Source organism: Eptesicus fuscus, chromosome 18, assembly GCF_027574615.1.
Source record: "Eptesicus fuscus isolate TK198812 chromosome 18, DD_ASM_mEF_20220401, whole genome shotgun sequence".
Taxonomy (NCBI): domain Eukaryota; kingdom Metazoa; phylum Chordata; class Mammalia; order Chiroptera; family Vespertilionidae; genus Eptesicus; species Eptesicus fuscus.
The window spans coordinates 51,530,635-51,557,515 of record NC_072490.1 but is presented as its reverse complement, the minus strand read 5'-3'; the positions used below and the strand labels follow the sequence as shown (position 1 = coordinate 51,557,515).

Genomic DNA, 26,881 nt, shown 5'->3' with positions numbered 1-26,881 from the left:
TTGCTTTTAAAAATATTGTTTAGGAGTCATGCCTGTTCATAAGAAAAATTTTGCTAAATGTTATTTATCAAAGAGAAGAAAACCAAACATACTTCTAACTCTACACTGCAGATATTACATTATTAATTTGTATATGATTTTCTTATAATATTTTTATGAGAAGTATTTTTATATTAAGATTAGACTTGGGCTTTTTTAATTGAAGTAAAATTCATGTACAAAATTAACCATTTCAAAGTGAACAAGTCAGCGTCATTGAGTGCATTCATAGTGTGCAATCACCACCTCTGTCTACTTCCAGAACATTTCCATGGCCCCCAGGACACTCCCTCAGCAGTTACTCCCTGTTGACTCTTCCCTGGAGCCCACGATCTGCTTTCTGCCTCCATGTAGTTACTTGTTCTAAGTAGTTCATATAAATGGGATCACGCAATATTGGACCTTTTGTGTCTGGCTTTTTAAAAATATATATATTTTATTGATTTTTTATAGAGAGAGGAAGGGAGAGTGAGTTCGAAAGATTGATGAGAGAGAAACATCAATCAGCTGCCTCCTGCACACCCCCTACTGGGGATGTGCCCGCACCAAGGTACATGCCCTTGACTGGAATCGAACCTGGGACCCTTGAGTCCGCAGGCCGACGCTCTATCCCACTGAGCCAAACCGGTCAGGGCTGTGTCTGGCTCTTTTACATAGCATAATGCTTTTAGGGGTGACCCACACTGTAGCACACCTCTTTACTCTGTTCCTTTTTATGGCTATGTAATATTCCATTGTGTGGACATACCACACTCGTTTATCCAGTCATCCCTCATTGGATATTTGGGTTATTCACACCTCTTGGATATTGTGAATAGTGCTGCTATGAATGAGTATCCTTTTTAGTACCTGATTTCAATTCTTTGGGGAATATACCTAAGAGTGGTGTTGATGAGTTATGTGATCATTCTGTGTTTAACATTTTAACTACCAGTTTTCCACAGAACCTGCACCCTTTTACATTTCTACCAGTAATACACAAAGGTTCCAATTCATCTACATCCTTGCCAACACTTCTTATTTTCCCACTTTTTAATTATGACACCCAAGGTTTTGACTTGTATTTCCCTAAGGACTTGTTGGCCATCTTTTCATGAGCTTGTTGGCCATTTGTATATCTTCTCTGGAAACATGTCTATTCAAGTCCTTATCCCATTATTTAAAATTTTGTAATTGTGGTAAAATACAGATAACATAAAGTTTACCATTCTAACCATTTGTCAGTGTATAGTTCAATAGTCTTGAGTATATTTATATCGCTGTGCAACCAACATCCAGAACTTTTCATCTTGCGAAACGAAAACTCTACCCATTGCCCTGGCCAGGTGGCTCAGTTGGTTGGAGCATCAGCCCATACACCAAAAGGTTGTAGGACTCAATCTCCAGTTGGGGCGCATACATACAGGTGGTAACCAATCGATATTTCTTTCTCACATCAATGTTTCTCTCTCTCTCTCTCTCTCTCTCTCTCTCTCTCTCTCTCTCTCTCTCTCTCTAACTATAGTGTGAAAGGTGTAAAAATTATTGAAATGTACTCTTCTTCTTCTTCCATGGGTTCACAGTTAAGGAACTAAACTCCTACAGATATAATTTCAATGGAGATAGAAATAATTTCAAGTGTTGAAGTGATAATTTGTACAAAGCAGGATTGCCTACTTTTACCTAATTTCTTTGGGTGCCTACCCTCTGGCCCACAGTGATGGGACTATTTTTTTCTCTTGTAGAATGTTATGTGGAAAGTAAGGGAAAGAGAAATGTTGCTGAATTGTATATACTTGTGTTTTGTTTCCCCAGTGCAGTGTCACTTGTGGACGGGGATACCAGCAAAGAGTGGTGCAATGCATCATTGGGACCTATGGCGTGTCAGTGGTGGATGTCAATGTCTGCAACACAGCAGCTAGACCAACTGAGGTCCAGGTGAGTCTCCTTCGTTCAACTCCCTTATTGGCTTTGGGCACTGAGATGCCCAAACTTCCCAGTGGTTCTTTTCATAGGCAAGTCTTTTCACAGGTACGTATGTAGGTAGAGAAAACTGATTAAATGGTTCTGGATTTACTTATTTGTTACATTTTTAATCTAGTATTTTGATGTACCAGTTTTGTTCTTCTCTGGTCATTTGAGATGTATGTAGGTTTGATTCTGATTCTTATTTGATGGCAAATGTTTATTGTTTGGTGTTACTTTCTTTGTTGTTTTAATGATTTCAATGTAAGGTTCAGCTAATAGTGTCGTATGTTCAGGCAGCAGGTCCTGGTGCTGGCTTGTTCCTGCATCTTACTATTGACTGTGCTCTTGAGGCTTTTAGCTGTGTGCGTGTCTGTGTGCTGGAAATACTATATAACAATGGCTACTGTATATCTCTGCGCAACTTGACATCAAATTGGTGGCTTGAACTAGCCATGGTGAGAGTATTTACGGCACAGAAGTCAACAAATATTACATATTCCAGGGTTTTATTCACTGTTTTGTTCATTCTTTAGATGTAAGAAGGTTATGGAGAAAATAGTAATCATGCAAATAAAACTTAAGAGTCTAGTGTCTGTAGCTGTTATATTATGAATAGCACAAAAATTAAAGAAATGTTTTTCCGGTATTTGAAAATTACTATCTGGTTCAGCAAAGAAATTGTTCATGTCATTGGTGAATGAGCCTAGTTTGTACAGACATCTTTATTGTTTCACTTTCACCTTATGCTTAAAAGTAAACAAAACATCAACTAACATTTATGTCAGCACTACACTTGTCTGGCAATTACAACCATAGTTTGTCAACTGATTACAGAGTTCAGCGAAAGTCATCAAAACTATTCTGTGAAAATCAATGGAATTTTAAGTGAAGAATTCTATACTTTATTGTTATTTGTAAATTGTATGCTGCATATTCTTTATATCAGTAAAATTTATAATAAACATATATGTATATGTGTAAACATATATCTATCTACACAAAAACATGCACACCTTTTCCTTGAGAGCTAGTTGGCGATCACTCACCAGCACACCACTCTGTGTGGGCCTTGATTTGGGCATCCTTTTTTGTAATGAGAAGACTTGGGTTTGTACATCAGCTTTGCTAATTGCTGAAGACCAGATCTGAACACAGACTGTGCCCAGAACTCGTGCTCCCAGGCTCCATCCGGCAGGGCACGGACTCTGTGTGGATACCCTTAGTCTATGCATGTCGCCATGGTTGTCGCTGGATGAGGCATGTCAGAAAAATAAAGGATATGGCAGGGCCATCCATGCTGATTGATTGGCCAAACACAACTTGTGAGTTGTGTCTTCTTTATTTTTATTACTTAACTGAAATACTTCAAACCACCATATTATATAGGCCTGTGAAATGTTAGCTATTACATCTGAGCAGTCATGAAGGAAGGACTTAGCAGCTCCCTTAGAGATTCAAAACATACATTTCTCTCTAAACTGTTCCATAATATCCACTGGACTAGAGGGCAGCCCCATAGTTGCAGCATGTGATTCATTTCTTCTCGGTAAGAAAATATCCCTGTGGCTTTCTCTGGACCATGGACAGAGGAATAGGTGAGGTCAGAATGTCCCATTCAGATCATAAGCTCCCTGAAGTCAAGGATGCATCCTTCTCCCAGCACTTCACACCATGCATAACATCACAGGCATTTTACTGACAGGTATTCACCAAAGAATATCTGCTAACCACTGAGGCTGGGAGCAATTGTGAGCAGGTGTATACTTCTGTTTTCCCATTTGTAAGTCTAGGGATATTATCTACACACGGATGGCCTCATTCATTATAGAGATTTTTCTCTGGAGTGATTGAGGGGTGTCATATAAACTTGATGTCAAGTCATTGGAATATGGAATATACCTTATCTATCTAGATTTGACCTTCAGGACTTCAGGAGTTATCTTTAAGTAAACTCGGAAAGCAAGTTCATGATCAGTGAATTCTGATTAGGAAACTAATTGAAGTTTGGGAACAAAGTTTGGCCTTCAGAATTTTGAAAAATTAATAATTGATCATTTTAAAGGGATATTCTGCTCTTTCCCAACTTATCTGCCATTTTACAATACTTTTTTCTCTTTCCACTTGAAAGGTTAGTAAATATGGTATTAAAAATCATTAAATAGACCCCTAAAAGGCGCCCACAAATTGACTCAAATTATATTCCATTTACAGTTAACGAAATTGGGGCTGGCCTTGGCCAGTGTGGCTCGGTTGATGCGAGTGTCATCCTGTGCACAGAAAGGTCACCGTGCATATGGGAGGCAGCCAATCGATGTTTCCCTGTTACAGTGATATTTTTCTCTTTCTCTTTTTTTTTCTCTCTCTCTCCCCCGCTTTTCACTCTTTCTATATATCAATGATTTTTTAAAGTTAAAAAAAAAAAGAAATTTGGGCTGAGATAGCATGTTACTTGATATCTCTCAAAATCACACACAAATCTGAAGTCTTAGAATTTTCAGTTTTTCTGTTTTTTCTCTGCCATGACCATGAAAGAGTGCATTGACGTAAAGGTAACTGGTGTCCCCCCTTCTCACATCTAGGACTGCGAACTGCCATCTTGTCACCCTCCGCCGGCTGTCCCTGAAGCAAGGAGGAGCACGCACACTGTGCCAAGAACCCAGTGGCGATTTGGGTCTTGGACTCCGGTAAGAGATCGAATGATAGAAGCTGGGGCGGTGGCAGGAGGGAAGGTGCTCTCTGACATGACCATAGAAAGTGGGTCACTGTCCAGGTAGCGACCGCCTCCAGTAACATTTCTGCATGATTTTGCTCCAACACCCAGTGCTCAGCCACCTGTGGAAAAGGGACCCGGATGAGGTATGTCAGCTGCCGGGAAGAGGACGGCTCCGTGGCTGATGAGAGCGCTTGCACAGCCCTGCCTCGACCACTGGCAGAGGAGGAATGTGTGGGGACCCCCTGTGGCCGGTGGAAGGCTTTGGACTGGAGCCCTGTAAGCAAGGGAATTTGGGGACTGGGGGAGGATTAGGGAGCACTAAGGGGGAGGACTAATAGGAGGTCTCAGATGTCGATGGGTAATATTTTAGAATTGGACTTAGATTGTGATTTTAATCGTTGTGCTTCATACATGTGCAGCTGGTATAAATCTTAGCCAGGTGTACAAGAAATGCACATTTTTAAAAACCAACAACATGTTAATCACTTTACAATGGACACAAGCCCCTATCCTGTGGGGCTGAATGGAAACCAGTCACATCAGAATGTCCTAGGTGTGTATGGTACCCAAAGTGGCGAAGTCTGGGTGCCTCCTGCATCCTGCGGTCCCTTGAAGTCCAGTGGCTCTGGGCTCCCTGCCAAGAGTAGGCAGTGAGAACCCTCCTCCGGTGCTGCAACCCGGCCTCTGTGCACACCGGGCGCCATCTACGGGATTTTCTAAAAGTAGGAAAACCTTTGTCTTCAGGCAGCTTCTGCTTTCTGCCTTGTCAGAACCAGAGTCCAGGAACTACAAACTGAGGATAGGCGAGGAGACATCAGGAGGAAAACGGAGGCTAACATGTCAAAGATATCATAGCATGTATATAAAATGTGAGAGGTAGATTCCAACAGAGCTGTGTAAGCATCCAGACCTGGTCATTTACTGGCTGCATGACCTTGAGCTGTCTGGTTAAAGACCTTGAGCCTTAGTTTCTTCTGCTCTTCAAAGAAGACCAAAAAATACCTACCTTCAAGGTTGTTCTGGGAATTATTTGAGATTATATATGTTCAATATTTAGCACAAAGTAGGTGCTCAATAAATGATAGGTAATCTCATCCTCATTCTTTGAGTCTCCAAACATACATACTAGTACATACATACACCGGGTACAACTGTTTACTCACTAGGGCTCACTGTACAAAGAGCAGTGAACAACAAATAATAAAGTCCTTGCCTTCATGGAGATTATTGCAATGGAGATGCCAATCACTGAGAAAATAAGAAATAGGTGTGTGATATGGAACAGGTGGTGATACTGATAAGTACAGGGCTACTGTAGCAGAGGAATGGCACAGAGAACGCTGGGACGTGCACTCAGACAAGGTGGTCGGAAAAGGACTGGCGTTGATTGAGCAGGACCGAATGAATGAGGGAGAAAGCCACGTGGGTACTCATGTGGTACAGCAGGTGCACCTGCCTGAGATGTGAGTGTCCTTGGCAGGTTAACAAAGCATCCAAAAGGCCACTGGGCTGGGATGCAGGGAGGAGAGTGATAGGAGGTGTGTCAAAGTGATAGCTGGTGGCCATATCACTAAGGGTCTTGAATTCAAGTCAGGACTTTGGACCTTGAATAATGTCCAAAGGGGAAGAAGACATGACTGTAGAAAGTGGATTACTGTCCAGCTAGCAGCTGATTCTAATAACATTTCTACACTATTTTGCTCCAACACCCAGTACTCAGCCATTTGTGGGAAAGGGACCCGGATGAGGCATGTCAGCTACAAGGACGAGGAATTGGAGAGTCGCTGGAGGGAATGACATGACCTGACTTTTGTTTGCAAGGGTCACTGTTTGTGATATATAGATAGCAGACTTGGGGACGGGGTCAAGGTTATAAGCAGGAGCCCACATGGAAAGCTACTACAATAGTCCCGGCAAGGGGGGATAATGACTTGGACCAGAGAGGTGATGGAGGAGGTGGGGAGAAGTGGCTGGGCTGGGGTTATGTGTTGACCACTGAGCTAAATCATGTCTTGATGAAATGGCTATGGGATGGGAAGAAAAGGGAGGAGTCAAGGATAACACCAAGGTTTTGACCTGGTCCACTGGGTGAGTAGAGGGCGATTTACAAAACATGCACATTCATGAGTTCATGACTGCCGAATGACTACCCTTTCTCTTCCTGAACATTCCCTGTAGTGTTCCGTGACGTGTGGGCAAGGTAGGACGACCCGGCAAGTGTTGTGTGTGGACTACAGTGACCACGTGATTGATCGAAGCCAGTGTGACACAGATTATATCCCAGAAACCGCGCAGGACTGCTCCCTGCCACCGTGCTCACGCCAGACCCCAGACAGGAGCCTGGCTCAGCACCCTTTCCAAAACGCAGGCTATCACCCCAGGAGCCTCGGCCCCAGCCAGACCCACGTGCTCGGTGGGAACCAGTGGAGGACCGGCCCCTGGGGAGCAGTGAGTATGACTGAGTCTTTTCCTAATTTGCCTTCTTCTCTCACTGGGGGCAGTGTTGGGGTGCAGTGGGGAATGGACTAGGAACAACTTTGGAGCATTTTTTCTCACAAGGGTTGACATGCATTTTCGCTTGTTTGGGGGCGAACCGCAGTGGGTTCATTGCAGTCCCTGAGAAGGTGTCACAAGCTCCCTTGACTGGTGGGAAGAGGGGGTGTCCCTTCCAGGTGCAGTGGCCTCCAGAAGGCTCTGTGAAGGCCACAATGCGGGAGCCTGGGGGCCATTAAAGGGGCAGAGGCGCTTTTCTGAAAGGGAGCGCTTCATGAGCCTCATTTTCCTTCTCGCTGTTTCCCAGACCCGTGCGGTGTCAGAGTGTGTGGCAGTAGATCGTCGTCCTGGGTGAGGGATGGGTGACACAGGAGGCTGGGTGAAATCTGAGCTGAAGGGGAAGTAGCATACTCTTCGAGCCTCAGTTTCCTCATCTGTAAAACAAAGTGAACCATCATTCTGGCTTTGCTGGGCTGTAAAAATTAAATACAATCATGCAAATAAAGTGCTTGGCACTCTGCATGCCACGGAGTGAGACCTTAATAGATGTCCGCAATGATCTTTATCATCATCATTGTCCTTCAAATTGAGGAGACCTTGAAAAATATCCAATATTCAAAGGAAAGATATGCTTTTGAATGTTTTTTTTAAACTAAATAATTTTTTTTTAAATGATTACATTGTGATTACTGACCATGTCTAATGAAACCGCAGGGGGTGAGGAAGCTCGGCCTGCCGAGTAAGGGCTTACCCATCACTCGAGGTCTTCTTTTTAATGATTTACTGCATTTCCTTGTAGTCCTGCTAATTGTGTATAATTATGTGTGGACTAGAAAGGATTAGAGGGAGTCTGTCTGTTTCTCACGTGGTTGTTCAGGGAGTCACACTGACGCTCCGGGGTTTCTGATTAGCCGCGGCACATTTGCGAGTGTGGGTTGTCTCTCGGCCAAGTGGCTGGGACCTTTGCCATCTCCTCCTCCTGGCTTGCTTCCTGCTTGTCTCCCTTCGCCTGGGCTCAGAAGGGACGTCAAAGGGTGACTCAGGGAGGTAACCACAGGGTGTCCCACAATTTTTCTGATTGAAGAGTACGGAACGCATGTGTGTGTGTTCTAAGGACAGCACTAGAAAGTTTTTAAAAACCATTTGAAAGCTGTTCTTATTTGGGACTGCATTTGGGAAAGTGCATTCCTTTAAGACTGAGTGCTTCTGCCTGGGCAGAGTTCCCAATTAGGGAGGATTAGGTAACCTTTCCGCAGCAGTGGGCAGCACACTCTTCCCCCAGTGTGCCTGCTTTTGTTTGGGGATTTTTTCTAAGTTAAGGACCATGATTTCTAGGCCGGCCTGTGCTGCCTGACCTACTCTCAGGAGTGTGCGGGGGTCTTCCTGCCTCCGTGGCAGAAAAGGCAGCAAAGAATCATGAACACGAGAGAATGCGAATGTCAAGTTTGTACTGGATTCTAGAGTAAGGGCCTCGTTTTACACTAGATTTCGCATAAACATGAACCCTGTGTGAGGTTTTCAGTGTGTTCTCAATTAGGGGTCTCTGGTTGCAAGCCAAAGAAACGAAAACTGACTCTTTCAAGTAAAAGCATTCACTTAGCCCTGGCACAAGCAGAGACCGAGCTCCTTCGGGGATCTAGCTCAGGGTTTGGCAGTTTCCTTCTGCAAAGGGCCAGATAGTAAACATTTTTATCTCTGTGGACCACACAGTCTCTGACACAACTAACCAGCGCAAAAGCAGGCATAGACAATGCATGAACAGACATGGCTGTGTTTCAATAAAACTTTATTTATAAAAACAAATGGCAGGCCAGATTTGGCCCTCGGGCTGGGGTTTGCCAAATCCTGATCTAGATGGACCAGTAACTAAAGAATAACTTCTTTAAGGAGTTTCTGTCTTAATCCCTTTCACCTCTGAACTACCTTTGAGTTACTCTACTCAGTATTCAAATTCCCAGGTGAGTCTGATTGGTCCAGCTTGTTCCGCTTACTCACACCTTGACCAGGGATGGGCAGAGTATCTTAATAGACAGGCCAAACAAGGTGGCATCCTTTGGGGAGGAAAAGAGAATTGCGCTGCCAGATGTAGGGAAGTATATGAGGCAGGTAAGATGTCCCTTACCTCTTGCTTTTCTAAAGTTCATTTTCCTTGTTTCGTGCAGTGGGGATAATAGGAGCAGGGCTTTGTTCAAAATCTACCTAGAAAAATATGTCATCTAAAGAGAATAGGAAACTTGTTAACAAAAGAGGGGCCACAAGAAATTCTGCAGCCTAGGCACTGTTGCAGTGCAACACGCCACGCGTGTGTGGGAGGATACAGACCCAAGCCGGCCCTGGGTTTGGAAATGTGCGGTGCGATCTCAGAGCTGGGCGGTTCAATTACTTGGCCCCTGCGGAGCATTCTCCACCTTTCCGTCAGATCCTCAGGAGGAAGCATCTGATTGGCCAATGGGCAGCTGTAGATGAGCTCGCCTGGGATCAGGGATCCATCCTTGCTCCACTGGGCTGTATCGAAGAGGGTGGCCTGTGGCTTATAGAGGTACCGATTCCAGAAACGTGAATGGAACCAGCAATAAAACCTGAGATCAGTGTTGTGGGAGTCACAGGGACATGCTGATACCATTGAGCCACCCTCCCTCGAGGAGTTTACCATTTTGTTGGGCCATAACACTCACAGGAGACTTAATAAAGGAACAATACAAGATTTTATTATGAAGGGAAAAATTCAAGGGCCGGAAGATATATTCCAAATCTATTTATATATGGAAGATCCTCCCAAACATTTTAAATTATGGTCCCCAAACAAAGCTAATTAAAATAATAGTTCTCGGTTTCAAAAGTAGAAAACAAATATTTTCAAGTTTAGAGTAAGTGTACCCGACCATCTGAGAATAGAGGTAGAATATTTTAAAACATTCAAAAATTACCTAAATTGAAAATTATCTAAATATTTTCTCAGACAGAATTCATAAATCGATTTTCTTGCTTTATACATGTTTTAAAATTAAACCCAATATGATTTTAAGCCACTCATATTTTAACAAGCATAGGGAGGGAAATTGAACTGAGGACCTATGTAATAAGCAAACTACATTCACATCATGATAAGGAAAAAGCCGACCGGCAAGAAGCAGTATTGGCAGGTATTTTGAAATAACGCAGGTGTGGGCTGAGGTTTGATAGAAAGCACAAGTCGGTCACCAGAACCCGGAACTCAAAACATTGTTTCGAATGCATTTGAGATGATAACTCGTGGGAATTGCTTTGCTTTGAGGACTAGATGGTTATCACACAGGCAAACTGTTAGGGGTCAGAGGGAAGAATACTAGCAAACACATTGGGTTTCAAAAGATAACGCAGTTATGGGAAGACAAACACGCTGACGATGTAGATAAACAGGAGAGCTATGAGAAGCCCGGGTGGGAAACGAGCTGCAATGCAAACATCATTCTAGGAACAACCATGAGAGGGAGTGCCAGACGGAACCTCCATCCGGAGAGAGGTTTGTCCATATGGCATTCAAGGAAGCCCATTGGGAAATAGAAATAAGGAAGAAAAACCTTGCTGCCATCCGCCCCTAAAGTAGACCCTATTATGAAGGGAGAGACGGGAACATTGCCTGTGAGAAACTGATGTCTAAGTGGCGCTCCACACAGGTGAATGAGTTAATATGAAAGCTTAGTTTCGACAACCGGCTATTCGTTAAGCAGGTCATTTGACTCCCCTGTTGTAAGGGAAGTCCCAGGTTGGTTCTGAATAAGCACTTGGAGTTTTGAAAAGAAAAGGCTTTCTCAGTAGACTGGGGGGGTCAGTCCACACCTGTGTACCCGTCAGGGGCCTGGAGAAGAGAAGAGAGGACCATACATAAGGCTCATTTGGAAACCACAGCACATTATCACTCAGAGACATGCATGGAACATTGACATATATCAGACACCTCCATTGGACACTTATCACGGACACCTACTCAAGGCCCAAGGCGTGCCAAGGAGAAGCGCGTCTCTGCCCTCGGGGTATTTATTTTAAGACTTGCACATTAAACAGCCGCACGGAAGGCAAGTTCTTACAATTGCTTTCTGTCCATGGGGAACGATTTCTGCCACATTCGCCTCTGACCTTCCCATCAGCTGGTTTTTATGACCCTAAAATGGAAATCGAGGTGAGGATTGACCTTTGACCGATGTCTGATGTGTTCAGTGTTCTAGTACCTGTGCTGGCGGGTTCCAGCGGCGTGTCGTTGTATGTCAGGATGAGAACGGATACCCCGCAAGTGACTGTGTGGAGAGAATCAAACCCGATGAGCAAAGAGCCTGTGAGTCCGGCCCGTGTCCGCAGTGGGCTTATGGCAGCTGGGGAGAGGTGAGAGTCAAGGCCCTTTGTACGTGCTTTGGAAAAAACAGTAATTTTGCTAACCAAACTCTGTTATTGTTCATAGTTTATTTGAAGGAAGAAGAACTAGCTCCAGTTAAAGCTTCTTTATTTTGAAATTGACTAGGAGACCTGTCTTAATGCTAGACTACTTTAAAAGTGCATTTTTGATCAATTATAGACAGCTTGATGACGCAGGTTAGAAAAGTGCAGATAAATGCTAATTTAAATTGTTAACCTCTGCTGGTTAAAAATGGAGGAAACTTTTAAAGTGATTGAAAATATATGTAAAATTCGTCAATGGAAATGTTGCCATCTTCTTCATAGTTTTGGGGTGTTTTTGATACACTCTTATTCTCATGGTGTAATCTCTCATTATTTCAAACTCTGGATGAAACCATAATTAATAGGTTCTGTTCTTCCTATCAAAGGTGACTCATTTTAAACATGGAAGTGAATAATTAGCTGTATTCTCAAATAATGATACTCTTCAGCTGTTACCTTTTAGATCTTTCTAAAGAGTGACCTGCTATGACTGATGAAAGACAATAGAGTATTTGGGCCAGAGAAAACTGGGTACCATTCCCAGCCTTGTAACATTGCCAGACATCTGTATCCTCTTCTATAAATGGAAAAAATAATGGCATCAACTTCATAATATTCATGACTATTATTTGAGATAGTGCATGTCAAATGCCTAGCACATTAGCCTTCAATCAAAGTCAACTGCCATGATACAAATTATTATTATTAGTAATAATTATTATTATGATTAGCATCACTATCATTATTAAGTGGGCTTTCGACCACTATTACATGTAGGGCTTATATACTTACTGTTTTGTGTTTAATTAACCAAGAAAATATGTCTCTACTTTTGAATTTACAGGGAAATCACCTATTTAAAGCTTCTTGAGTGTTTCTGTCTTGACTGTACAAACTATATTAATAAAAGCGTAATATGCTCATTAGACCGGACGTCCTTCCGGACGACCTTCTGGATGAAGCCGAGGCTGTGAGGGAAGCCCAGATCCCGGGTGCCAGAGGGAAGCCGGTGCCAGCAGCCAGGGGGGAAGGAAGGCCTACTCTTGCATGAATTTCATGCATCGGGCCTCTAGTTTATAAAATAAAACATGAGGATTAATATCTTGGAGACCCTGATGCCAAGGGGGGGGCGGGCAAATGAAGTGGTTGGGCCCACTAGTGCCCCTGGCTAACGGGAATCGTGTCCACATGTCACGGTTTCCCGCACGCAGCCCAGTCGTCCTGGGCAGTCACATGGAGGTTTCTGTTGACTTTCGTTGACAGTGCGTCATTCTGGAGGGCTTGGCTGAAAGGCAGGAAGAGGGAGTCAGGCTTTGAGAGTGATGTATCATGGTTTTCCCAAAACTCCTCAAAAAGCTGTGTCCTGTGGGGCCCATGATTAAGCTTCTGTCATTGGACTGGAGCCAGGAGAGGGCAGCACTGGCGGGAATGCTTGCTGTCAGCAAGGACCAGATCATCCAGATTCTGCGGGAGATCTGGCCCTGGCACAGCAGGGAGGCCGCCCGTCGGTGTTCCTGGAAGTGAGCAGAGCGGTTCCGTCCAAGAAACACATCCGTCCCTGCCTTGGAAGTTCGCATCCAGCCAGGAGTCAGAACCTGATCCAGCAACCCGTCACGCTGGGTGTTCATCCCTGGGGAGGGTCAGAGTTGTGCTAAGATTTGGAGATAACGTAAAATAGCTTCTCATGAAGATTGGCATCCCAGAACAGCTAGAGGTTGGCACGGCTTCTTAGAGGTTGCCAGGAAGTAAAACTGGCTAAGTCATTAGAGTATTTCCTTTAGGTGGTACTGTGTGGTGTTTTGCATATTTGATGTTTGGTTTTATACTGTAATCTTATTCTAAACTCTTGCTATTAAATGTACCTTATCAGATTAATTAACATCTCTTAAGCTTAGTTGCCCCACATGTGAAATAGGGCAAATAATTATTCTCTCCTCTGGGTGAGATCATGTCTCTGAGAGCTTCCGTGCAGGCTGAGAGGAAGCCCTGGGTAAGCAGTACCCCCGTTGAGCCAGAGAGCACGTCTGTTGTAGGTCGGCTGTGGATAAGTCAGAGTTTTGTCCAGAGGCTTGCTTGCCCTGTGTCATGGTAGGGTTTGGCTGAGAAATATTTCTTATGGGAAAAGAAAGTTTGCCATTGGCTGTTCAGACAGCTTACTGTAGCCTTCCTTTGCCTCTGTACAGTGTTCTAAGCTCTGTGGCGGAGGCCTGCGAACCAGGCTGGTGGTCTGTCAGCGGCCCAGCGGGGAGCGCTTTCCAGATCTGAGCTGTGAAATTCTGGACAAGCCTCCAGACCGGGAGCAGTGCAACCCGCACGCTTGTCCCCAAGACGCTGCATGGAGCACCAGCCCTTGGAGTTCGGTACGGCCCTAACTCTTACTGTTCGTTATCCAGACTGTCTAGCTGACCCACCCCGTTCCGAGGCATTCTGAGGCCCTCCTCTGCGACAGACAGTTGTCATGCTCACAAGGGCATTCCCTGGCGATCAGCAGTCTGTTGTTTTCTTCATATTGATACACAACAGAGTGGCTTTTTGTGAGATTGCCAAAGCTACTCCGCAGAATGCATGAGCCTCCTGCCAGGGAGTAGCTTCCTTCCCTAGAAGAACTGGGTGAGGTGTGTTTGGATTTTTTAAAAGAAACTAAGTACCTTAAGGTAGTTGTTCAGCTCCAAAGTGATTTAAACAGACAGCTCGATAGCAGGCGGACCTTCCTTTCCTTTGGGGAAAATACCTGCTTATTGAGGCCAAAGCAATGTTTTCTGCAGTCACTCAGGTACAGCTCTCACCACAATCACCTCAAAGGTTGTGCCCATAAAATAGACTGAAGTCATTTGAAAAATGCAAAAGAGCAACCGTGGACTCCGTGACCTGGTGCTTTACACGGTGTCTGAAATGTCCTCTTTCTTCCACGAAGACACAAAGCCCATCCGAGACCATTTTTTGCTCTGGACCTCGGCTTCCTTTGCTCTGTGCTTGGCTGGCACCGTGAGATGGGTTGCCGCTCCGCACTGTGCAGGAGTCCGGGGCAGCTCTTGGCACAGAAGGGTCAGCTATGTCAAAACAATCCTATGGCCAAGTTGTGCCGTAACTTGTGGAGCCATTAGGGCCGTTTCAAGTAAGTGTACTAAACATGCCTGTAAACACATTAATTGCACTGAAGCTGAAATCACATTATATTAGGTCATATCCGGAATTTTTTATATGGTTCTAGGGGTAGTCATAACTATTCCTGGAACCAGCTTCTAACGGTCAAGGTTGCCGTGTCCCAGGTTGAGCACAGTGATATAGCCACTGCGCCTTGTAGTCATTAGGACTCTAGAGGCATTCAGCGTGCCCTCTCAACGGGCGCTATTTCCCTGGGCTGTGAGGGTTTTACTGAAGAGCTTAGAAGTGCCAGAATCAGTCGTACATTTCACTTGGAGCATCTTGCCCGCGGTACTGGCACCCCCAAAGTGAGCAGTTTGAAGAAGAATAGAAATGTGCTTAGAATGCCAGGCCCATCCTCTGGCATTCTTAACTTCCCTAAGTCACCATCACATTTTATTCCTCATGAAAATCTCCCTCCTGGGCCCCATATATTTCCACCCTGTTCACTCAAGCCCACAACACCACAGCCAAGTTACGTTTCAAAAAATCTGCTAGCTCTCTAACAAATTGTTTCTTTAATTTGACCAAAAACATCTAAACCTCAGAGGGTGTGTGTCTGTGTGTATACCCAATATAATACAATACAATAATGTAATATATATTGTATATTATATATTGTATAGTATATATACAGAGTCAGGCAAAAGTAGTTTTACCCTGTGATACACTATATAACATATATTGATTTCCCATAGCGTTCTCTTAAAATCCTTTCTAAATTCAGCTCAAATTTTTTTACACAGGATCACCACCCTCCCCCACAGATATTTTAAGAGCTCAAGTGCTTAAATTTTAAAATTATGATCTGCTATTTAATTTAACTGAATACTTTACATTGTTTTTACTATAGTTGTCATTCTTGGGCCTACGAAGAGTTTTTTGAAGCACATAGAAAAAGATAGAGATTTTGATCCTCTGTTACACACATTTTGCTGCCTCTGATTTGAGTGCTTCCTTTGTAAAGCGATCATTAGTCAAATATATATTTAAATACCTCTGCCGTCTAGTAGTAAGGCCACTCCTGCAAGGCTTTTAACTGTGATTTTTAAAAATTTAAATCAAAAGCATTTTATTTAAATATATACATTTGTAACATATTACTTTAAATATATGTAAGTCTTTTAGATTCTTACGGTAGGGTTTTTGTTTTACTTTTGTTGATTTTTATGGATGCTTTGGTACAATTTCATAGTAATCCTAAATTTAAGCATACCTCAGTGGATTGTGTTATTAGCCATAAAGCCACTCCTATGGTGCTCCATCATTGTAACTGACAGTGGAATTAACAACAAAAAGTACATGTGAGGTGCTAACATGTTGCTTTCAAAGGAAAGCGCACTAGGTTTATGAGACCAAGGGTAACAGTCCTTCGGCCACTTGCTTTCTCTTCTGTCCCCACGCACTCCACGCTGGAGGTAGTGTCAGCAGCAATGGCCACTGAGCAAGTAGGCCTTTCCAAGGTCAGAATGGAGATAGCCCGTTCAACAGTTGCAACTAAGGAGCAATATTTAGGAAAGAAACTCCAAATCACTGTTAGCATGGCTCCCAGTGTCTAAAAGGAAGCTCCTGTAAACATAGGGGACCTTAGTTCTGCCTCAGGTCACTGTGGATTAAGTCATGATTAATAAGAAACATCCTCAAAAATTCAGGCTTCTCTGTCCGCCTTTTCATGTGTCCTTGCACTCTTAGTCGGTACTGTTTTGTTATTGAAATCAGGTTCTTCCACTGATAGGCCTTTGGGTGGCTCTTGCAGCTGCCCCAGCAGCGGACTGTAGTGCGTGCACATGCCCCCTGACTAGAGGGGTGCATTGGAAAGAGAGCTCCGTACTGTCAAATGCAGCCCAAAGTAGGTTAAACACCCGCAGCCTTCTAGAGTAAGCCCATTCATCGAGATAATTCAAGTGAAAACGGTGGCTAGGTGAGTGATGTCACCCCTGCAAGCTGGTCCCATTGCATCCCTCTTTCGCCGCGCTCCGTGTATCTGCTAGCTGACCATCTTGCCCACTGTTCTTGCCTCGGAGAAATTGCTCTTTTGTGTTTTCCATGACAAGCCTCCAAGCAGTCTCTGAGCCTTGCGTTGGGTGATTTGGAATAATGCTTGTCAACCCGAACAATGAGAATTTATGAAGGAGCTGTGCTTTCGTTTCTTCGTGGCCAACTCATGAATTTTGTCTACCTCATTTCCATAGTAAAGTTTGCAGCTCCTGTAGGTAGAAGGAGGAGATGTTTGACATCAGCTATTTTATCACCTCACTGAATCTCTCTCTAGCAAAATAATAAAGATTGTAAACATCTCTACCATATTTTCTGAACACAGCTTTAAGCAGCCAAGACTGGTATTATCTGAATATTTTGAGCAGTACAGATTTCAATGTGTTTATATAATAAAGTATAATTTATTTTTTCCACGTTATTTAATTTTATATACAAATGTTTAAATCGGTGTTTATCAGTAGACTGTAAAGTCATATAGGCTATGGGAACTAGAAAGGCATTTGGGTGTTTCTTTTGGTTTTAAAAGGATACGTTTTAATTTTGTACTAGTATATCCCCTGCAACCTGTCCCATTCCTCTCCAAATCTGAGTAGCCAAATGACAAGCTTTATGTAATTGGACAGTTTAAAATGTATATTCTAAAGGCATACATTAAAAAATATCTTTGAATTGGAAATGATGCTTAGTGATATAAACAAAAATATCTGGGGCTTAACATTTGTTTTCTTTTCCTTTTACTAATATCGCTGTTAGATTCACTGAGTCTGAACGATGAAATGTGAATGCTCCATTTAGTGAGTTTATGGGTAATGATAAAGCATAGCCAGAAGACAAGCGTGTGATTAGAACAAGTGGTTCTGCACATGAAAGAGGAGATAGGTATGGGAAAAAGCTCCCCGAAATTCCTCAGACCTTATTCTTGTGTTCAGGTAACTGTAAAATACTCCCACATTTGTCAGTTCTGTTCTTTGTTCGCCTGCAATACATTTCAGAAATCATTTCTTATTAAAGAAAAATAAAGAGAACACTGTAACAATACACTTGGAAGTTTTAAGAGATCCTGCACTTTTCAAAAAATTATAAATCATAAAGATGAGCCCAGACACCTTCTGGTGCCACATTCCCTACTGAGCCTCCAGTTTTCATTGTAATTTATTATGGTAATTGAGGGTGCAGGGATCCAAATAAGGGAGTCCCTATATGAGTTTGACATTTTTATAAGGTGCTGACTAGGTGAATATAATAACTTTATAACTTTATAAGGTGAAACTAATACTTCTTGAAAGCATATGATCATAGCTGACATTTATTGAGTATTAACTATTTACCAAGCCAAGTTAAGCAAGTACACATCACATTCAACCCAGGTTACCCTGTGAGGGAGGTGTTTTTAATGATCTATGTGATAATCTACTTTAGTGATAAGACTTCAGTGTCAGTATACTCACTGTATTAGTCCTGCTTATTTTGATTGAAACAAATAGTCCATGTTCATAATGAGATTTTTAAACTCCTGTTCATATTTGATAAAGGATATGCCTAACATCAAACTCCATCTCACCTCAAACTTATTGAGCGAGTATTGACTGTCCCTGTCACTCCAATGACAGAAAATCCCAGTTTAATCCTGTTATCGGCCAGTTCCCATAACCAGCAGTTATGACCACTTCAAACAAGCGGTTATGTTTAGGGAATGGCAAAACACATTTCTCTTTCATTTTAAAGAAATCATTTAGCCAGATTAGGAGGAGGATGGAAAGATTAGACCATAAGGAACATCACATTAAATGCATATGCATTGTTTATAAATGTGAGATTTTTTTTTTTTAACTAACAAAGACACATCTTAAACATACTGCTTAGTGCCTTTAAAAAAAAAAAAAAGAAAGAAACATATTACCTGGCTTACCAATATGAAGTATAAAAAATGAGATAGTTTTTGAAATCAAAACATTACAACATGTGAAATTCTAAGTTTACCTGAATTTAGTGTAGATTAAGTCTCCAAACCACTCATCTAAAAATGTGTTCAAAACAAGCCCACTGCTGGCCTGCATCTAGTTCATTGGAGATAAATCTTAGCTGACCATTTTTTCTAGTGTTTTAGTGATTGTTTGCCTGTCTCAGACTCTGTTCCTACCTCCGACAGCTGATATTTCATGAGAGCTTGACAGGTTTCCACTTTTACAGTTTTAAAAAGTCCAAAGGCGGGGGCAGGGCGGGGGAGGCAGCGGTGGAGGGCTCCTAGGCCTGAGGAGGAAGGGGCCTCTGCTGACTCACGTCAGAGGCGCCCTCTGGAATGGAGAGGATTGGAAACTGGAATGTGGAGTGGGAGGCAAGGTTGAGTCCAAGTCTAACGGGCTGGTGGGGAATCCTGACCAGTGAAGGCAGTCAGGGAAGATTTATTTTATGAGGGGGAAGTAAAAAATTCTGGGTCATTCCTTAAAAAAATAGAAGTCATTCATTTCTCAGCAAATACTTTTTGTGTGCCCGCTGTGAGCCAGCACTGTTCTAGGTGCTGAGATGCAGCATGAACAAGGCAGAGCTATTCATTCCAGGGGAGAGAGAAAAATCTGGTATTAAAGGAATAAAATTACACGTGTAATTAAAGAACTGACCCTTTTTTTTTCCTGGAAGCCTCACTAAACCATAGAAATAAAAATAAAAAAAATACATATTGCTATTAGGACACACACACACACACACACACACATACACACAGGGTGGGCAAAGAAGGTTAATTATAATAATAAATAATAATACAAGAATAAACTTTCATACTTCCATGTTCTCACAACTATAAATCTACTTTTGCCCATCCCTGGTGGGGGAGGGGGGCAATAAAGATATATATATATATATATATAGCTGCTAATGAACTTTGTTTAATAAATACAAATTATTGATCCTATCTTTCCTTTTAAATATATACTTTCCCAATCATTTTCAGGGATAAATGCTCCCTGGCTAATGGCATGAAACCTTTAAAAACCTCCCAGCAGGGAATATGCTTCTATTCGCTTTTACACTGGAACCCAGAAGTGAGTTCAGTGGCTTGGAAGCCAGGATAATTGGAGGGCCTGGCTCCCTGCCGCTCCCTGCTGAGGTTCCCAGCCCCCAACACGTGTGGGGAGCTGTGGCCAAGAGCAAACCCCCACCCCTTGGTTACTCAGTGGGTACCAATGTCTGGAACGTGTGCATTGCCACCTACCACCTTTGCTTCTTGTTTCCTCTAAACTGGGGTCATTTCCATGGATGGTTTTAATGACCACAACTTCCCTTTCTAGAAATTTATAAAATAGAACATAGGCAGCCTAGGAAAGAGTGCACAGGAAGATGTATGGAAGATAATCAATATATACAACAACAATTACAACAACTCTACAAAGCCATCATTCTTAGCCAGGTCTGCACCCCCTTTCTCCTCAGGAAGAGGTTATGCCTTGGCCAGCACAGCCAACAACTCTCTGCAGAAATGTTGTTGAGGAAAATGTTGTCTGGCTTTGCTCTCCAATATCAAGCCGCTAGCCACATGTGGCTAATACTGAGCACTTGAAATGTGGCCAAGTTCAACTGGGAAGTGCATTTTGAATTTTATTTCATTTTAATTACTCTAAGTTCAAGCAGCCATCTGTGGCCGGTGACTACCATACTGGACAGGGCAACCTAGGCAACAGTGCATCTTTAGCAATTAATAATAAACTGGCAAAGAAGCCAATAAACTTATAAAAATAAGAGGGCGAGAAAAGTCCTGGCTCAGCATAGAGGGGGCCCTATTAGGATGGCCGTCCCTGCAGTGAGTGGCATTCTCTTGCCTTTCTGTTCTGTGCCTTTGTTCTGGAACACTTCCGTGGGTGTTCCCTGACAGCTGGGCGTTAGAAAGAGCAGAGGACAATAAAAAAAAGAAGCTATCAGAACCAGCTGTCTTGGGAGTAGTTACTCCCAGGCCTCGATGTCAAAGCAGCTGTTAAAACAAATGCTCCTCTTGTACAGCTTAGAGTTCAAGTTCATCCTGGCAGTAAGTTCAGTTCAGGAGAAAGAATGTTTATGTGTGCAGTGGGCTGGAAGGGCAAGGCTTGATTGATGCTCGTCAGGAGAAGGCCAAAATGGAAAACACCGGGTAGCTACCTGGTGGAAGCCTGACTCCCAAGAAACTCTTTGGAGGAGAGTTTCCAGAAGGCAGCTTTGCACAGGTGCTGAGCCCAGTCGGTGGAGGCTGAGCCGTCAGCTTTGCAGGGCTCTGTGTCAAAGACGCTTCAAAAGGAGCACAGTCAAGGTATAAGGGGATGAATATGAGAAAATTGTTTCTCTTAAAATTAAAACAAGCCGTAAAGAGCAAAATTTGGGCCTGCTAGAAGATTCCGAGGAAGGGGAAAAAGCATCCAGTATTGAGTAAGCACACATTAGTTGATGTTTCTGACATTTTAATATGTAAAGAGAACTTCAGTAATGGGAGGTTATAGATCGAAGTGTTTTCTTTACTCAGAGATGTACAGATCTTGGGGATGATAGATTAGGTTTTGTTAAAGCCAGTTAGGGGGGGTCTGCAGATGTTTGTGGAGATAAGGGTTGTTGTAGAATGTATATGCTGTTGTGTACAAATGAACTCTGAAAAAGGATGAAATTAAAATGTATTTGAAAGTTATCTCACATTAATAACTCTGGTTGAAATAAAGCAGATGAACTGCAGTGAGATACCTCCACACTATTTCTTGAGCAGAAGCTAAGCTACAGGAGTTGAACTCTTCCTTTGCCGAGTCTTGCTCATCCCCATTGATAGGACAGCAGCCCCTGGGAGCTCTCTCCTGCAGTCTTCCTGGCTCCACCCTCATTCCCCCACTTCCGGTGTCCCCCTCAGTCTGCGTGCCTGTGAATGATCAGGCATGGTTGTGGTGGGGAGCTGTGTATGATAAAGGGAGGGAAAATATAACGGGAAAAAGGGTGGGTTTGATTCCTTTTTCTTAGCTAGACGGAGGAAGAAATGTACGCGTAGCCACCATGTTTCAACTGGAAAACCTGTTTCTCAAATCATTTATTTAATTCCCCCAAACCTTAATATCCTTTGGGCTGAAGAGGCCCAGTGTTCACACCTGCTGCCTTACTCAATGCGGGCATACCAGAAGCAATAGAGGAATGAATGAATGAGCCCAGCTACTCTGGAACTGGGCTGCTGATTGCACTGGCCTAGAAATGTGGAAATAAAGGACTAACTTGTAGAAAGGAATCATTAAAAAAAAAATACATAGGATTGGGGGGGGGTGTTGTGTCAATAGTGATTTTCTGACTTGGGGATTTGTGTGGTATTTCTGTAGGAGAGTGTCCTTGATTTGGGGAAATGAGTGTTTTGGAGATGACAAGACATGATGTTTGGAAATTGCTCTCAAATTGTCCAGGAAAAGACAAAATAATATTGGCATATATGTGTATATGTAGTGTCCCAAAAATGTATACACACACTTTGAATAATTATAAAGGCAGTGTTTATTGAAATATTTTTCATTTTCAAAATTGAGCTATCAGCTGTTATTAAAGTGTACATACATTTCTCCCAAAAATGTATATATATATGTGTGTGTGTGTGTGTGTGTATATATATATATATGTATATATATATATATATAAAATGTGTATATATATATATATATATATATATATATATATATATATATATATGAAGGAAGGAGTAAATGTGAAATGTTGGAAGTTGAGGAATCTGGATAAGGGGGTTTAAAGTTCTTTGTGATGCTTTTATAATTTCTCTTTAAGTTTGAAATTTTTCAAAATAGGTTATTTTTTAATTTTTCTTAAACATAAATATGTTGAGAGTGTGTATTTTACTTCACAAGGAAGTGAAGAGTGGGTCTGGATTTATTGCAGGACTTTAACATTTTTGACACATTTTACGAAGCTGTTTTTAATCTCAGATTTGTGCTGGAACATCAATAAAAGTGGGTACTGCAGCCAGAGCTCTGCATAAACAGAACCCTTCCTGGTTTTTTATTGGCCTTTTCCCCGTGGCTTTCTCTTCCCCTGTCTCTGTCTCCCTCTCTCCCTCCCTCCCTCTACCACCTCCCACCCAAGGAGCTAAAATGAAAGGCCTCTGGGAATGCTGCATTTTCTCCTCCCCTTTTCCCAGGGAAATGCACTTTTATTGCAAGTCTTGTCAGTAAATACTTGGACATACACAGACTCCTTTATTTTCTATCCGCTGCTCCTGGTCACAGCCCAGATTCCTTTGAAAAAGAAAATGTGTACTGTTTGTTTTCCTTGCACTTAATAAAAGCCCTCTTGCAACCAGCTCACCTATTCCCACATTGCAGTTGGCCCTTTCTTAGTCAAATCTTTCTTTCTTTCTCCTTGGTTGTCTCTTAATCAGACTCAAAGTGTCCAGGATCCCCTCAGCAACAGCTGGTCATGGACACAATGCTTGTCCATGGCAGCTGGGATCTCCATTGCTGTGCGTGGGGATTGATTTCACGTTGTACATGTCATGTTCTCTATAGATCAGGGCTTCCCTACCCTTTTAGCCTAAGATCTTGACCTTGTTGAATGGATGTTCAGCAGGCCCTTTACCACTCCATCCAAAAGAAGCTGTGTGCCCTGCCCCCATCAGGTCAATTAAAATCAATTCCATTTTGAGAGCGTGTTGAAGGACTTTCTCAAAACCTGGGGATAATTCAGTGGTTCTCAGTTGGGAGTGATTTTTACCCCGACCCCCACCACAAGTGGACACTGGGCAGTGTCTGGAGATGTCGTTCGTTGTCACAAATGGGTTGGGGGTGCTTCTGGCCTCTAGTGAATAGAAGCCAGGGCTGTTGCTGAGCATTTTACAGTGCAGAGCATAGCCCTCACCAACGATGAAGTCTCTCGCCCAAAATGCTGAAATGGTGCCAAGGTTGAGACACCCTGCGGAGACATCTGGTGAAGAGACAGAGGAGTCCTAGTCAAAAGTCAGAGTTGAAGGCACAGCCACAGGCCCCGTGGAATGGCACTGGTTAGCTATCAGAAAGCAGTTCTCTCTGGAGAGTTAAATTTTCCATAAAATATTATGTGGGATCCCAGGAAGCTATCAAGGTCAGTCAAAGGATGAGCTAAAAATTCAAGGTCTCCAAGTTGCATCACCAGACTGTGAATCTGCAAACCAGCAAGCAGTGTCGCGTGTTCTTTCCTTGGAGGAGGAGGGATTTGTAAAGCTTACAGGTGTGCCCACGGCAACCCACAGGCCCTCTGCATGGCCACGTCGGCAGGAGTGGCCAACTTTGGAAAGAAAGGCATAAATGAGAATGGGCATCTCTGAGAAAGCCAGGGCTAGCAACAAAATAAAATAAATCTTTTTAAAAAAGAAAGGAAAGAAAACCTGGCTTACTCCAACATGTTCACATATTTGGATCCTTCTGATGGCGCTGACAGCTCATATGTACATGTTCCTTTTAATTTTACATTTCAAACAACAGTACCTCCCTCATCCATGATAGAATCTGCATGTATGTCATGGTCCAGCTCTATCTAGGAATTGGTGTCAGAGTTGCATATTTAGGCCTTTTGGGGGGTGGTACTCTTTTAAAAGTAGGATTAGTCCTAGTTCGCATTTTATCTAGGGAATAGCAGACTACCTTTCTGATCGGAACTGAGACAGTGAGTGGTCCAGAAAGTGTCCCGTGGGTTGTAAATGGGTATGGAGTAGGGTTTCCCTACCTCAGTGCTGCTGATACTTGGGACCGGATAATTCTGTTGGGGCTGCTCTGTGCACTGTGGCATGTTTAGCAGCACCCGTGGCCTCTGCCCACTGGGTGTCAATGGCATATTCTCTTCGTTGTGACAACCAGCAGTGTCCTCAGACATCGCCAAGTGCCCCCTAGGCAGGACTGCCACCCCCACCCGCAGTTGTATGGGTTTCTTACAGATCTCTTCTTCCATGTCCTCCTGGTAGAGCCTGCAGCATTTCCCCAACATGTTTGATGACAGTCCCTCCCTTCCTCCTCTCGGGACGATGAATTTTTATGTTGCAGAGATCATCGGGTTTCCCCACCAGTCTTTTTAACCCATCTCAAAAGCCGTGGGCCGGTGCCCCGCTTTCCCAGATGAGTGCCACTAATTGGCTCTTCAGGCCATGAACTTCTGGGGAAGAAGATTTCTGAAGTTCTGCCACCACAGCACAGCCCTTTCCCCCTTTCCCCTTTCCCAACGGCCCCTGCTCTCACAGACAGTGAGTGATGTGCACTCAACTCCACCCCCCACGCCACAGACACACACGCAGACTCAGAACAGCAGTTCAGCGCTGAGACTGTGCGTCAGGGAACATTTCAGGTGGTGCATCTCCTGGCCTTAGAAGGACAGTCTCTCAGCTCTTCTTCAGAAAGGTCACTAACAAAGGCCACACACCTGGCAGTGACTCCGAGGCCCTGAGATGGAGGAGACCTCTACCAGTAGAGGAAAGGCAAGCCAAATGGACCCAAGACACTGGCATCGACCTCAGAAGTTTTATGGCAGGACCTAGCCCTAAGGAAATACTGGATTTTCCCCACAAGGGGTAGACTTTATTTGACGGGAGACCGCAGAAATTTTTATTAAAAGAAGACATGCACATTGGTGCCCAATGTAGAAGTCTTGGTTTTCTAGCCAGCAAGTGGGGGCCACCTTCCAGAGTTAACTAGAACCTTAAATTAACAATGGACTATGTAAAAAGCCTTTTAAATTAGAAATTGAGTTTTGAATTTTACCTAGTTATAAACGTACCAGTGATTCTAGGCTATAAATTGGGCACAAGCACATGTTCAAGAAATAAAAAATGAGAAGACACAGCCACCCCTGAAAAGCTCACTTCCCCGAAGGAATGAGTCTCTCCACATCCCAGTCACCAAAGGATGACCAGTCTTACACGTCTTGATGTGACACACACTTGACCGGAAGTGTAGAAATAATACCAAAGGCCCCGTTTGCTGAGCCCTTGCTGTGAGCCAAGCCCTGGGATGGTCCTTTGTGTGCATAATTGCTAAGCCTCATGTAATCCTTGCAAAATGGACCTTGTTATATAGGCAGGAAAAGTGGACTGCGGGGAGGCTAAGCAAGTTTCCCAACATCTTATAATCAGTAACTCTGGGATCCAGACATAACTGACCCCCAAGCCCCAGTGCTTTCCCACTTTCAAAACCTCTAGAAATACTGACTTTGAAATGTGACACATAAAAGAAACAATCTCTTGCCCAGAACCCGTTTAGCACTCCTCTGCATTTTAAAAGCCATAGAGCTCAGTCCTTAGCATCTGAACATGTCCCAGGGTTTTCAGCCAGGTTCCTGGTTTTGTTTATTTTCCTTACCAAAAGTGGGAGGTAGCTGAATATTTGCATTTTTGAATAAACCATTTTAACACTGCACTTGGTTTTGAGTGATTTTTAAAGGAGCTCAGAAGCTGGGCTTGGTCACCTGGCGTTCCCAGACCGGAGATCTGAAAAGGGTGGGCTCCCCCAGGAACATTGACAGCCCCCAGCATGGTGTGGCGTGGCACATCTAGGGAGGGGTCTGCTGGACTAAAACTAGATCTTTCTGGACATGGCCTGCCCCTAACATTTGGGTAACAATGACCCCCTAATAGAGAGGCTTGTGGTGGTCAGTTTGTGGAGAGTGTGCAGGCAGGTGGCCATGATTCATGTCTGTCCAATTTATGCTACATTAGTCAGTCTCGGGACCTGCGCTGGTTTTGTAGTCCTGGATATCCTGCACTCTTAGGGCCTTTTTCTAAATGAAAACAGTGTGAGCCTTCAGGTTTTGCTTTCAGATGTCTCCAGCTAGAATGGAAATAGATATTACCTAGATAGGACCCATTCTCGTCCATTATGTTTCTTTGTAGGTTATTTTTAATCTGTATATCTACATTTTTCCATCTGGCTAAAGTGACATTTTTGGGGAGGAGAAACATGTGACACTATGGTGTGGGGGGTGTCAGTCCTGGCTCTGCAGGGCAGTGTGGCATCCTGAGTCCCTCGCTGCTGCCACTGCCATCTGTTATATCACGTTCTCAGATAACCTTCCTCTGAGACGTCCGGTGCAGCATTTGGTGCTGTAACTATACATTAAATATTAAACCACAAGAGTACTTAGCTGGTTTCGGACTCAATAGACACAGGAGCTAGGCGA

The 26,881-nt window shown here is 43.3% G+C and overlaps 1 protein-coding gene across 2 annotated transcripts in view; it reads left to right on the top strand.

Moving 5' to 3' along the window:
• The window catches only part of ADAMTS9 (ADAM metallopeptidase with thrombospondin type 1 motif 9), a 160,826-nt gene that overhangs the window by 83,998 nt on the left and 49,947 nt on the right, over window positions 1-26,881 (top strand). For both annotated transcript variants that reach the window (XM_028152683.2, XM_008146269.3), the window contains 6 exons: window positions 1,834-1,956; window positions 4,566-4,670; window positions 4,808-4,975; window positions 6,878-7,147; window positions 11,390-11,551; window positions 13,789-13,965. In XM_028152683.2, coding sequence (XP_028008484.2) covers window positions 1,834-1,956; window positions 4,566-4,670; window positions 4,808-4,975; window positions 6,878-7,147; window positions 11,390-11,551; window positions 13,789-13,965 — 1,005 coding nt within the window. The remainder of the gene's footprint in view (window positions 1-1,833; window positions 1,957-4,565; window positions 4,671-4,807; window positions 4,976-6,877; window positions 7,148-11,389; window positions 11,552-13,788; window positions 13,966-26,881) is intronic.